Source organism: Nesoenas mayeri, assembly GCF_963082525.1.
Source record: "Nesoenas mayeri genome assembly, chromosome: 3".
Lineage (NCBI taxonomy): Eukaryota > Metazoa > Chordata > Aves > Columbiformes > Columbidae > Nesoenas > Nesoenas mayeri.
The window spans coordinates 4,468,390-4,482,407 of NC_137544.1; the positions used below are offsets into that span (position 1 = coordinate 4,468,390).

The 14,018-nt window shown below is 41.0% G+C and overlaps 1 protein-coding gene across 1 annotated transcript in view; it reads left to right on the forward strand.

Annotated features, from left to right (window-relative positions):
• The window catches only part of PKHD1 (PKHD1 ciliary IPT domain containing fibrocystin/polyductin), a gene marked incomplete at both ends in the record, with an annotated part of 264,384 nt that overhangs the window by 151,735 nt on the left and 98,631 nt on the right, over positions 1-14,018 (forward strand). Inside the window, 2 exons of the mRNA XM_080341064.1 lie at positions 7,801-7,866; positions 9,579-9,698. Of these exons, the coding sequence (XP_080197190.1) occupies positions 7,801-7,866; positions 9,579-9,698 (186 nt within the window). The remainder of the gene's footprint in view (positions 1-7,800; positions 7,867-9,578; positions 9,699-14,018) is intronic.

Genomic DNA, 14,018 nt, shown 5'->3' on the forward strand with positions numbered 1-14,018 from the left:
TTATAAGGGTCTAAGTTCTATATGTAAAAGGCAAGGTAATGATTGTTGCCATAATTAATAGTAGTAGAACCTGGAATCACAAAAACATTTCAGTGCTTTTGGGAAGAATATTTTATCCTGTATGATTGTCATACCGGGAAGCCAAAGTAGCAAGATAACAATTTGCATAGTAACAGAAAATTTTGTTACTGATTTAATATGTTTTAGTAAATTTCTCGTGATTTGTACCTACGAGATATTATGCAGATGGCTTTCTTATGTAGGATCTCTTTAGAAATGAGCAATTAGAACAATAAGTGGGAAAACGGAGAAGAAAACATGGCTGGAATGTGGGCAGGGAACCCCTGAGCTTCATCTGACAACAACGAAAATCATCCAGTGTGCAATTGACGAGAAATGGGGAATCCCATGTCTTAACTTCAGTCTGAGGGTCACACCTGCTGCATCCATCTCTGGTTCTGCGGCCAGTTAGCTACTGAAAGAACCAATATGGGGATTTTACTATTATTCAGTTTACTTACAGTGTAGATTTTGTTCTTTCAAATATGCAAGTCAACCGCTTACGGTTTGGACATCTTAAATTGCTCATTCATAACTAGGCCAATATTGGATAGCTCAGAGATGACACTTAATTCTTGGCCTCTTACTACTATTGAAAATAGAGAAGATAATGGTCTTGGCAAGACTGGGACAAAGTGACTTGGGTGTTATATATAACTCTTGCATCACAGATACTTTTTAGTCCTTCTCTTGCCTTCCTTTCGTCTTGATTTTTATTATATGAAGAGTTCGTTGTTGTTTCTCATTTTAATACAGAGAGAAACAATCATCCAAAGAACATGAGGGGAAATTTATGAAAACACCTAACATGTATAATTCACACTGGGAACATTTTCAGTAAGGACTTTTATAGCAGTGAGATCAATAATTCAGTGCTGGGCACCTTTTAGCTAATACTGTTGGTAGGGTAAAAGTCTGAAAAAAAGCAAGCAGATTCCTAGCCCTGGTGTGCCATTTAATTTCTGTCCTGATCTCCGCTGTGCAGGCTGAGGATAATTAACCATCAGAGCAGACTCGTGGCATGTGGTGGACTTTCCATCACTCAGGGTCCTTAGATGATGCTTGGCCATCTTTTCAGAGAAATATGCCCCAGCTCTGCAAGAAGCCATTAGAAACCTCATGAGGCGAGATTCACGCTCCCTAGGAGGTCGGAGGCGGCTGCCACAATAGTCCCTTCTGGCCTTAAAAACCCACCAGTGCACCCACTGACCCAGAGAGGACAAGACTTGAAGGTCTGGCCTTCAGAACACATTCCTGCCTAACTCTGCAAACTGTTTTAATAATTATTATTGTTATTTTTAATTTACATTTAACTCTATGAAATAATTAGCCAACTAATTAATCCCGTTTACAAGCTTTGTCGGATTCTTCAGCTGTCAGTCATGCCAGCGTTGAGTCTCAGCTCCCTCCTTCATCCGACACGGTCTCCATGGCTACAGGCTGCATCTGCTGACACCCCACTCTCTATTTACTGCTTAATTAAGAATTTCACGCTCAGCCCTTATCTGCTGCTAAGAACAAGAACACACTGTTAAGAAACTCCAAATTTAGGCTGCTGCACAAGGAAAGCCTTTCTTGTCGTCCTGACTGCACGGAGCCTCTTTAACTACCCTCTTGGCAACTGCGCTGCTGCCCTTCAATCAAAAATCATTAAATGGGGCAGAGATAATGAGCATGTAGCATATCAAAAGGAGGATGTTTGCTTGGGCTAAGGAGGAAAAGCTGTAAGGGCCTACAAGCAGCCGCCACTTCAAAGGGAGAAGGGGCTGATAAAGAGTCATTTGTTCCTGTTTGACTTATGTAAAAGGTCTGGAATGTCGGAGCCCCGTCTCGCAGACGCGGGTCCCCCCGTGTCGGTGCTCGTGTGTCAGCGGCCGGGCAGCTGGGCCACAAACAGCATCAGCCCAAGCGTATAATCACTCGACTCCGCAGCCACAATAGGCACTTGTAGGGGGTGGTGGAGGGAGGGCTGGGGGTACAATGGGAAGACAATTATTGCAGCTGCTCGGGAGGGCCATAATTCTTCCTGCAGAAAGTAGCCGGCTCTTGCAAGGGCGGAGGGGAGAGCTCCAGCGTATTAGTCATCCCTCCGACTTTTTGGAAGCACTTCGGTGGGGTTTCGACAGCTGCTGGTGTAACTGCCTCCTTCCAATAATTGCACATTCTGGCAAGGGTCAACTTACTTTTGACCCTCTGCTTTTGTGCCCAGCAGAAAGCCTTTTAGGGCAAACCGTGGGGAAGTGGCAGGGGTGTGTTACATCCAAAATTAACGTCGGTAAATACGTATCAGATGCCGGCTCATTCACAAGCAGGCTCCTGAATTCACACAGCCTTTTACTCAGACATGGCAGGGGAAAAAGGAGAGAAGGGGAGGGAAGACCCCACAACTGAGAATATATTGTTATTCAAACAAAGCAGGCAGCTGAATGAAGCCACCTTGGCCAGCAGTTTGCACAGGCTCAGGCTTTCTCCGTGCCCCTGTCATGCAAGTGTTTGTTTGTCTTTGGGGGAGAAAAAAAGGCCTGTCTAACACAGAAGACAAGAAAATATACCATATGGAGAGGATTAAAGGAGTTAAGTTGCCCTGATGCTTTGCACGCTTGCAGTTTCGTAAATTAGAGCTGGGCGTGGGACAATGCAGGGGATGCTGAATGAGGAGAAATAATTGTAATTGAGAATTTTTCCTTGATGCAATGATCCTGTTAACAAAGGTACTCACTGCCACATACATACATCAACCTGTTAAGTAACCCATGGGCTCCTTGGAAAATCCTTTTCAGACCATTTTCAATGAATTCTCACTGAAGGATACATAACCCCATGTGGGTTATCTACCCATCCATCCAACCCTGATGGATGCTGGGTGAGGAAGAGGTGAGGAGGCTTAGGGCATCCCATGCCAGTCATTTCTACATTGGCAGCTCTGCTCTGATGTTATTAATCTTCACAGAATCTTCCAGATATTCTCTGGGACACCTCACGTCTTGAGATAAGTGTTCCTTAAAGGTCACTGATGGGCATTGAAATTGGTACGTGGGTCCCTGAAAGCTGAGGCTCAGCCATGATTCAGGAGGTTGGTCCTAACATGATGTGGCCATGCTGAATCAAAAAACTTAATAAGGGATGTGGAAAGAAATACCTCACTGGGACATCTGGGATATTTTTAGGAGAAATGTCCTGTGTAAATTACAATAATATATTGCTCCTTGGTTAAGGTCTCTGGGCAATTCTGGAATTGGCTAAAAACCAGAGATGTTGTTTCCTTTTTGTTCACTTTTGAAATGCTTAAACCCTTTTCTTTTTGGAACAAAACAAGGTGTTGGCTTGCTTCACCTCCAGATTTCTTTTGGCTTTTTTTCTCAAATGGAAGTGCTTGACACAAACGTTATTGGAAACATCACTGAAAGGATGATTAAACTTTTTATTTACCCCAAATACATTTTTCAGTAGACACAACTGTTATGGAGATAGGTCATCCTGCCGGCTTTGTATAAGATACTCATGTGTGAGTTGTTAGGAGATCCTGAGGCCCAACCTCACATTACTGCTGTGTCAGAAGCAGGCTTAAAGTTTCCATAGTTCTTAAAAAAATAATTTGATTACACTTATTGTCTCTGCTAAATACCTGAAGAATGATCTCACTTCCATTACACTCTGTGGGTTTCTGTAATTGCTTTGTACATGAGAAAAAACAGGCCTTTTAGAATGTTTGTTTCCAATATAAAATATGGAAAATAAATAAATAAAAATATTTTTTGCAGCCTTATTGCTCAGAGCTAAAGGAGAATCTTAGGTGAAAGGCCTAAAGAATGGAGTTAATTTGTTTGAGGACTGGTTGTACAGGCATGAGTCTTTTCTTCCAGCGAGATAAAAATTACTTACCCTGTATCAGTTGTTTCAGAAGATCAGTTGACCAGATATAGGCTACTTTTTGGAGTGAAATGAAATGCCAGTTCTCAGCAGAGAGATGGCCTTTCTCATGGACACAAAGAGAAAAATCACAGAATCACAGAATGTCAGGGGGTGGAAGGGACCTCGAACGCTCATCCAGTCCAATACCCCCGCCAGAGCAGGAACATCCAGATGAAGTTACACAGGAAGGTGTCCAGGCAGGTTTGAATGTCTACAGAGAAGGAGACTCGACAACCTCCCTGGGCAGCCTGGGCCAGGCTCTGGCACCCTCACTGAGAAGAAGTTTCTTCTCATATTTAAATGGAACCTCTTGTGTTCAAGTTTGAACCCACTGGCCCTTGTCCTACCATTGGTTGTCACCAAGAAGAGCCTGGCTCCATCCTTGTGACACTCACCTTTTACATATTGATAACCATCAATGAGGCCATCCCTCAGTCTCCTCTTCTCCAAGCTCTAGACCCCCAGCTCCCTCAGCCTGTCCTCACACAGGAGATGCTCCACTCCCTTCAGCATCTTTGTTGCCTTGTGCTGGACTCTCTCCAGCAGTTCACTGTCCTTCTGGAACTGAGGGGCCCAGAACTGGAGACAATATTCCAGGTGCGGTCTCCCCAGGGCAGAGTAGAGGGGCAGGAGAACCTCTCTGACCTACTGACCACCCCTTTCTAATCCACCCCAGGCCTTCCTGGCTACAAGGGCACAGTGCTAGCTCATGGTCATCCTTACGTCCACTAGGACCCCCAGCTCCCTTTTCCCTACACTGCTCTCTAATGGGTCATTCCTCAACTTATACTGAAACCTAGGGTTGTTCCTGCCCAGATGCAAGACTCTACACTTGCCCCAAAATCAACTTTCTCCTGGCAGATGAGCTCCTGTCCTTCTGGTATTGCACCAGAGAGACCAGAGAACACAGCAGTTAAAGAAATAAGATGATGAAATGCCCTTAAAATCATGTCAGGGATGGTCTTCTGACTATGTGACCTCTTCAGGAGGAATTTCATGCCTTCACCTTCCATCTCTGCAAATATCGATCTGCTGCACGCAAGAATCAGTATTCATTAGCCCAAATCTCTCTTTAATATATATATACATATATTAATATATGTGTGTATATATATATATATTTACATCTTCGCTCCTTTCTGCAGTGTCCCCATTATATCATATTTCTGGATACCTCCTGTAACAGTCCCTGGTAACGGACAACAAAATATCTCATCTCAGGTTCTCCCATTTCCAGAGGTGTGTCTCGCTGTTTTGTTGATTGTGCTGTCTACAAGTTTTGATTTCCCTGTGATATATGTTAGTCCAATTGATGTTAAATAGCATGGAGTTGCTTGTTATTTGTAAGTCGGGCTATTGGATCCATTTGTTTTAGTTTCAGCCCATCCTAATATCCACAGGCAAAATTCACCATCACTGCAAAGCTGATAAAAGACTAAGTTGCTCCTCCTTCATGTTCACTCAAGGAGCCCTGAACTAGAAGTTACTGGGAATATCCTTAAGAAGACCTGTATTTATGATTCACAGGCCAAACACCCAGGAAGAGCTGTAATAAGACAGGAAATTGATGAGCCTTATAAAGGTTTTATACAACCAAACCCTGGAGCCTTATAACTACATTTTGTGAAGAGTTACCTTAATTCAATGTTTACTAATGACGTCCTTCATCTGTGTTGGCTGTATCTTTTCCTGTCCTGTACAGAAACAATGATAATGTACTTGGCTGCAAAACAACCAGAAGTACTATGTCACTGTAGTCTTGATCATTCCCAAGACCATGTTTTGATCAGTTTTTAGGTGTATTTGTGGGAAACGACAACAAAATATTACTGTTTCGCAACTGTTGCTCTTTACACCCTATTGATGTTAATTCTGCAAGTCAAAGGATTGTGGAGAATTCAGCCCCTGATTCCCACACTCATGTGGAGGGTATAAATGACTTACAATGTTTTGAATTGTCATACTCTGTGGCTGGATGAAACTTCAGATATGAGAAACTTTTATCCTAGTCCTGACTTTGGACATGACTGTACTGAGTTACATCTTAGTGGTCCCTTTCTTCCCTGTGTGAGGGAGCTGAACCCCTTTATGAGGTCTATAGAGCATATTGATCAAGTTTCATGTCGCCTCAGGATTTAATTGTGACAATTTTTCTCTGAAGAATACAAACATCCTTAATTAGCTGATTGCACTGTAGAGCCTGCAAAATTAAGCAAAAAAAAACAACCAACAAAACAACCCAAAAAATCTGACAAAATTTATCTATCAAAGAAATGATAGTATCAGAGCTTGTTTCTCTTAATTTCCAAAGACTGATGCAACACCTTTGACTCCTCATTTGCTCTGATATAAGACAGAAAGAAGGCCACCATAACCATACCACCCGTAAAAGAGTGTTGTCTAAAAGCCATGTGAACTCTTTCTCAAAGACTTTAAATTAGCATCTGCACATCATTCTTTTTCCTCAAAAGTTCACCTTGTGGCTACCAAAATACTTGATGCAGTTCATTTTGAGCTCTGTGTGATGATTTGGGGCAGATTGACTTGACTGATACATGGATCAGATCAGTTACCTTTGGGAGAAGGTGTCACTGAAGAACAGGGCTCAGGCACATGATTACTAATTAATCAGACATGAGAAAAACCTCATGGAATCAGTTTCTATTTAATTATGGAAGCCTCATTTGGCATAGGAGCATATGCTGCTAACTCAATCGAGTGCTTTCAGCTGACATCAAATAGTAATTATCAGAAAGAATCGAGTTTTTTGATTATTCATACTAATTTATTGAACACTTAAAATTAATGAACCTCAGTTATTTTAAATTTGCTCAGTTGCATTGGGAGAAAAGGAGGGAGGTAGGAAAGGATGGTTCTCGCAATTTAAAAGTACAGAGACTTGTTTAAAGATAAAATAAGTAAATTACAATATGGCATGAAATCCCATCTGTGGGTTGATACACACATAGGAAAGTTCCTGGCACGTTCTGGAGCTGAAGAAAGTTCTGACAATGGCTTCATTTGTACAATTCTATTGCCAAAAAAGTCTTCTGATGACATTTTAGGGTCACCATAAGGCGTTGGGCAGTGGATTTATGTTTGTCAGAGTGTTTCTATTTTAACCTATGATTGTTCCAGTCTGGTGACTCAAAGGAAATGCCTTCATGAAGAAGAGGAGCCTTTTAGTTGGGTCTGAAACAGTTTTCTCTTGCTCCTCTTAGTTTGATTTGCATTATCCTGTCCCTTCTCCTGCTGACAGTATATTGGCACAAAGGTTACAACTGTGATAATTGCTCCTGACCTCTTTTCACGGTGGAGAACACAGAGTCCCTGTCTTCAGTCTGTAAAGTCTGACTAATTAAAGCATCTCTTTCAGATAGCAGATTTTTTTGGGAAAAAAAAAAAAAGAATTCAAAACCAAACTACAAAACAAAAGCTGTAATTTGCTGTTTGAGCCAGTTAATACATTATGCATTCACTGGTGTAGTATGGCTTGTCTTAGTGAAACTACTGTGGATTTATAGTGGGATAAATGAGATTTGTGTTCCAGCCTAGAATTTCTGATTGTTGAGTGTTTTCTTTTAGCTGCTTCTAATGAGTTGTCTTGAGACCCTGTGTATCTGTAAATTAAAACGTTTGTTTAATCCTTGCTCAAAATACAAAAAAAAGACAAAAACGCTTAGAAAACATGTATAGTTGTTCTTAATTTTTTGTTTTGTTTTTGTAAGATGCTGTCAGAAAATCACACGTAGCAACTGATTTACTGTGATTTTGTTGTTGTTAATTTGTAATGTCTTGCTGTAACTCCCTGTAATTCTCTGTATTCAGTCACAGGAGCTGAATTAATTCAGGTCACACTGAAAGAGAAGGAAAAAGTGGCTTTACCTACCTCAGGTGCGTAACATTCTGTGTCTGAAAAGCTTGGTCTGGGAGTCACACAATTTCTTTTTTACTGCTTTTTCAGAAATAGATTGCTACTTTTCACTACAGTATTTTGCACATCTATCAACTCCACATGAGTTCTTGGCATGCATTTAAACATTTCGTTGAGCCATATCTACCTTTCCTTGAGATAAATGTGCGATTCCACAGTGTAAAAGACTATAAACTTTAGCTAAAATATACCATAGCAGATCAGGAAGGTCATGGAGAATGTAAGACTGCAGAGTGTTTTAGTGCTCCATAGTGATTTTAATGTAATAGTCTGACATTATTGCACAGTTACATATTGAATCAGACAGAAAAATGACGATGAGATGATGATGATGAGGGGATGAGATGAGATGATGGAGAACTACACAGTTTGGTCTTAATTTCATAGCTGTCTCACTGTGTATTAACAACAATAATCATTCACGTGGCAATAGAGTTTAGAGACCTTTTTGCAGTGTTTCTCCCTGAACAAACAAGTAATAGAAAGATAGACCCAGCCTTAAGGAGCTCCACTTGGGTTTAATTTCTCTGTGTTTTCCTGTGCTGGCAACAGAAGTTTTTTCTGCTCCACAGTGTTGCTGAGCTGGGTTTAGTCCCCCCAGATTTAGGTGTGAGCTTGCTTCTGTGGTTTCAATACTGAATGAAATGCTTCTCAAGTAAAAAAAATGCCAGAATTTCCTTTACAGTGTTAGGACAAAGTAGGTGCTTGCGGAGGCCTCCAGAGGGAGGCCCTGCCTGCTTTAGTTTAGGACTTACACAACTTAGTGTACAGGGTCTTCTTCCTCTTGCTAGGGCAAAACAAAGGTGATTAATTTATAAAGAGTTGCTCATTATTTGTCTCAAATGCATGTGCTAGTTAAGCACCTACATTTCGTGAACTTAATTTCTCATGATATTTTCCTGATGATTAAGTTCAGGAATTTCCTTTTGAATTGAACTGAAAAATCTTTGGGTGATGAGCAGGAGATGCCACATGTCTCAGTCAAGTTGTTTTCCCAAGGCAGGTCTTAATTACCCCTTGCAATGGGAAGATTCCTCCTTTTCTGAGGGCTAACAAGCTTGTGAGAGTTGATAATTCATTTTTTTAAATCTTTCATATTTTGGGAAAGTACAAAAATTTCCATACCCTGGGAATTTAATCTGCTTTCTAGAGCACTGGGGAAGAAAAAAAGCATGAGAAAAGTTGACACTTTCTGGTAGGGTTAGTTACCATTTTGATCATCTGGTTTTGCCACCAAACACAGGTAACTGTCTTTTATTTTCATTTCTGCATCTTAATTTTGTGTTCAAAGTGCTCAGAGCTTTCGATGGCATAAATAAAAATAATGAAACAGTTGCTTGTGAAGCATATTCACAATGCATAACATAAGCTACATATGACAAAGCTTAAGGTTTGCTTTGCTTTTGATGAGTCCCAAAGAATTTAAATCTGGTTGTTTTTTTTCAGTTATCTCCCTGCCCTTTAACTCTGGAAACATGTTCCTGGGAGAGATACTTTTTTTCCCCATTGAGCAGCTTCCTTTAAGCATGGAAGATAACAAAGAACAGTTATTGTTGCTTCATCAGTGACAAAAGAAGGACATTAATGCCACAGATTCTTGAGTATCAAATAAATGGTAATTCTCCCAGCTACTGAAAATGAAAGTTCTGTCTCTGTGTGTCCTGTTTTCTAGTTCCTTCTGATGCTGTCTTGAAATGGTCGCGCCCAGAAACATGGAAGGATGTGGAAAAAGGCTGGGGTGGATACAACGGCAGCGTCCCAGGCCCTGGGGAAGATGTCATCATCTTACCTAGTAAGGAAGGAAGGAAAGTTCTTTATAGGGGCTCTGGGGTCTGTCTACAATAGGATGTGTATTTATATTGCAACATGGGCTCCTTGGCACCAGTGTCCATTCTAGCAGGGCACCACATTTGCTCCTTGTCACTATGAAATCTCAGCTAGAGTAGAAAAGTGTAATTTTCACAAGAGAATAACTATTCTTTTCCATTTACAGATGTACACAGATATGCTTATACTGAGATTTAAACTAAAGCGTATGCAAGGACTTTATTTCAGGAGCGAGACCCAGAACCACAGCTCACAAAGAACTCATATCTTGACCTACCTCTCTATGTTTTGTGCAGGGATCACACTTTACATTTCAACAGTTGCACCACCTTCCACTTTATTGTCCTTTTGCAGTTCCCACTATCAGTGATGATCTCTCAAGCCATTTGCCATGGATGCTTCCTAGACATTTTAGCCTATGTTAGTATTTCAGCCTCAGACTTGACTTACATTTAAATCCTGTATCAGCTTGAAAACTTATTGCATGAACAATTTTCTCAATTCCAGCAAAAAACCTTTGACAAATTGCAATGAAATCTGGAGCAAAAAACTTGTGATAGCCATTTTATATCATAGCTGACTCTGCTCTGATCCAGAGCTTCCTCCAGATTTAATTATTGTATGACACTATGAATACTGTGTGGTATGTTTGGGACTTCTCTATCTTGTGTCATTGACAGAAGCGTATATATCTAGAATTTCAGGTTAAATAAAAAATTATCTTCAAACTTCAAAGGATATTTAAACTTTGGTTTCCAGATAAATGTGGAAAAAAAATCCATATTGTTTGAAATAATGCATTTCTTCACTTTTTTGGGGGAACTTACATAGAATTGAAGAATAGGTGATTACAATTTTCTAGTTAGATCCCTCTTTCCTGTCAAACAAGCACAATGTGGTTTCTTTTTTTTTTTTTTTTTTTAATTCTACCATCTCACTAGTTATAATGCATAAATGTGGTTAAGTGTTTGTAAATTCAGAGGCCACAAAAGGCACAGAAATGTCCCTCTACGGGTTTGCTTATGTCCTGTAGGTCTTGTGTCCTATGTACTTCTAATGTGATAGTGAGGATATATGTTTAGGTATTTTAAGCCATTACTCATCATTACAGATAGTGGAGCTGGAAGAGTTACTGAGCTGACTCAATCATAAAATCACAGGGTGGTTTGGAAGGGACTTTAAAGATCATCTAGTTCCAATTGCCTTGCCATGGACAGGGAGACCTTCTACTAGACCAGGTTGCTCAAATGCAGGTATCTAATGTGAGTTGAGTTGTTCTTCACCAACGGGATTATGTAGAGCTCCAGGGCTCAAGTCATATATAAAGGTATTTACTGTTATTTGAAGTGTTCCAGAAACATTCTGCCTAGCTGGGTGAAACTATACATGGTCACAGGTCATATTGAGGTGCAGAAATGACCTTACAACCCTTGAGGTTGTAAAGAGGTATGTAATTACAGTGCTGGACACACGGGGGATAACTCCACCCAGGACATGTGTAAATTTTCAGTAGCTGTGAGCTTGGTTAAATGCAGTAGTGTTACATATTCATGAAAGTTCTAGGAATGCCTATACATATTCATAACCTGTCCCTGGGAAGGCGGTTCTTATTACAATGAGTTCTGGGAGACCATTTCCATAGTCTGCACCTCCAGCACCTCCTGGTTGCAGCTGCACAGTGATCATGAACCCAGGTCCTCTTCTCTGTACATGGCACCTTTGGTGCTGTGTGATGAGTTGGTTGGGACTCAGACTGCTGAGTTGGTTAGAACTGGCGTATCTCCTATCCTGTGCCCAAGTTTCTGCTCTCTAGTTCACCCAAGGATACACTCAAGGATTATTATCTTTGCAAGGCATCAGCAAACTCCTGTTTCTCATACAATAAGTTACACAAAGCTCAGCAAGGCTAGGCAATAGTGACGTGGGTTAAGGGTTAGCTCTCTAAGTGTTAACTCCTTAGTTCTTTGCATGTTAATTAGTTAATTGTTAATTCCCTGTATCAATATTTGCCAGTCCTGTGTGAAGCCTCAAATATCAAAGACCATTTCAGATAGTACTAAATATTTGAATGAATTTACTATAGTGGGAGCTTAGACACGTAACTCCCACCAGACGGCTCAGTTCAGGTACCATAAATTGAGGCCTGAACCTCATTTCTCTGGAGTATTTTCAGGAACACCTGAGCTACAAAACTTGCTTGCAGTTAATGTGTGTCCTCTGAACCATGCTGTGAAGACCTACATCTGTTTTCCTTGTTAGTATGAGCAACACACCATGTAAAGCTCTTGACAGTTGGAACCTGCACCAGAACAGGGGACTGACCCCAAGCTCCAAAGCCCAAGTGCAGCACCCAACACAATGGACTTGCTTTTCGCTTCCAAAAACATTACCCCAATTGTGCCACTGGTACTCCATGTCGAAGATGAATCTGTCTGCCATCCATAAACACAGAAATTGTCCTTTCTGTCCTATACTCCTTGTTTCCTACTCCACTCTCAGCTCCATTATATCTGACCCCTTATGAAGACATTAAACAGTGGGATATTTCTCATGCCCTTTTTTGTCTTTTGGAGCCTCTTGCCATGCTTAGATTTTTCATGCCACTGTGTATTTTGTCCTTCATAGCTGTTGGAGAACAAGGCCAGAGACAACACCAGATCACCTGCCTCAGCTTCTTGTGTATCACATTATAATCAGTTCACCAATATCAGCCCGTGATTGTCAAAAGACCAGATCCTTCCAGTTTTCAAAATCATGTGTCAGATGCAGATATGAAGAGGCACAAGGATGCCACCGGTAGCTAAGGCTTCTGCACTCACAGGGATTTAATTGTGTAGACCATGATCAGACGGTCACAGGAGGTAAATCACAATTTTCACAGAAGCAGAAAGTTAAAAAAATAAGTAAATAGAAAAGTTTGGCTAAGGTTTTGAAGTTCTGTTGTTTAGATTAAGAGAGTGGAAGCTGGAGACTTATGTTCCTTTGGTGCCTTGCAAACTCACCTATGAATAAAATTCCTCTGTGCTTCCTGCAAAGATGAATGTAATCCTCCCAATGAAAGAACTTATTTTAGCTTCCACAGCAGATCCTGTCTGTGGCCTTTGTCATATACCACAAGGCCCTTCATGACTAAGCTGTGCCTGAAGAGTTGCACATTGCTGCCCACAGCCCAGCCCAACTGATCTAGTCCTAGGACTGGAAACAAAACCGCTGCATCAGCGTGCTGATATACCAGAACTAATTAGCTCTCTTGAGAGGCAAAGCTCATTAGCTTAGTCCTGGCGCTGTGCAGCATGACCACACAGTCTTTAGGGTCAAGACTAACATTTCAGGAATTTAGAGCAGTGCTAGTCTGGCCAATTAAACTGGGGGATGTCTGCAGAGTGTGATTCTCTCTAGTGTACTGGTATCTACTGTTTGGGAGACAGCAGGATAAGGATTGGACTGTTAGACATAATCTGTGTTTTACTATGGATAGGAATGTTCTCCACCTATGAGGAACTGAGGGTCAAGAAAAATAAAGCTTTCTCAAAACCAGAATGCAAGTCAGTAAGCAGCAGGCATTGGAAGTGATGGATTCACCATCCCTGGAGGGGTTCAAAAGATGGATAGACGAGGTCTTTAGGGACATGGTTTAGTGCTAACATGGGATTAATTGTTGGACTTGATGATCTTGAGGGTGTCTTCCAACCAAAACAATTCTACGATTCTATTCTATGAAACCCTGGAGTTCCCAGTTCTGAATCACCATGTTTAGCTGCTTAGAGCAGAGGGATCCACAGTGTAGAATAAAACCATCTCTGCTCTTCAGAGGAGCATTACAGAACAGCAAAACCACAACAAAATACTTAATGGGTGAAAAGGAAAGATGCAAATGATAAGTGAAAATGAACTGTCTGCTAGGACCAGTGCAGAGCCATACTCTGCGACTGTCTTCTTCTCATCAGCAATAAAAATCTCTTAGCTCCTATCAGTGTAGCAGATGTGTGTTTATTTGGTGAGCAGAAACTATTCTCCTCTCCAGTGCCTTTCTAGAATCATATTTCAATTTTAGCCTGAGAGTATGAGCACAAACAATCTATGACCCACTCAATTTGGAGAGACAACTACTCTACTTCATGCCTGCTTTTTCTGATCATACTCGACTTTCTTTTTACGCAACTGATCATACTGAACTTTCTTTTTATTTTCCCTTTTTGTTCTTGCTGGCTTGAAGGTGTCGAAACACTCATTGATTGTGGGTGTCAATAAAGTGCGGGATGTCAAACTGGAGTCATCATCATTG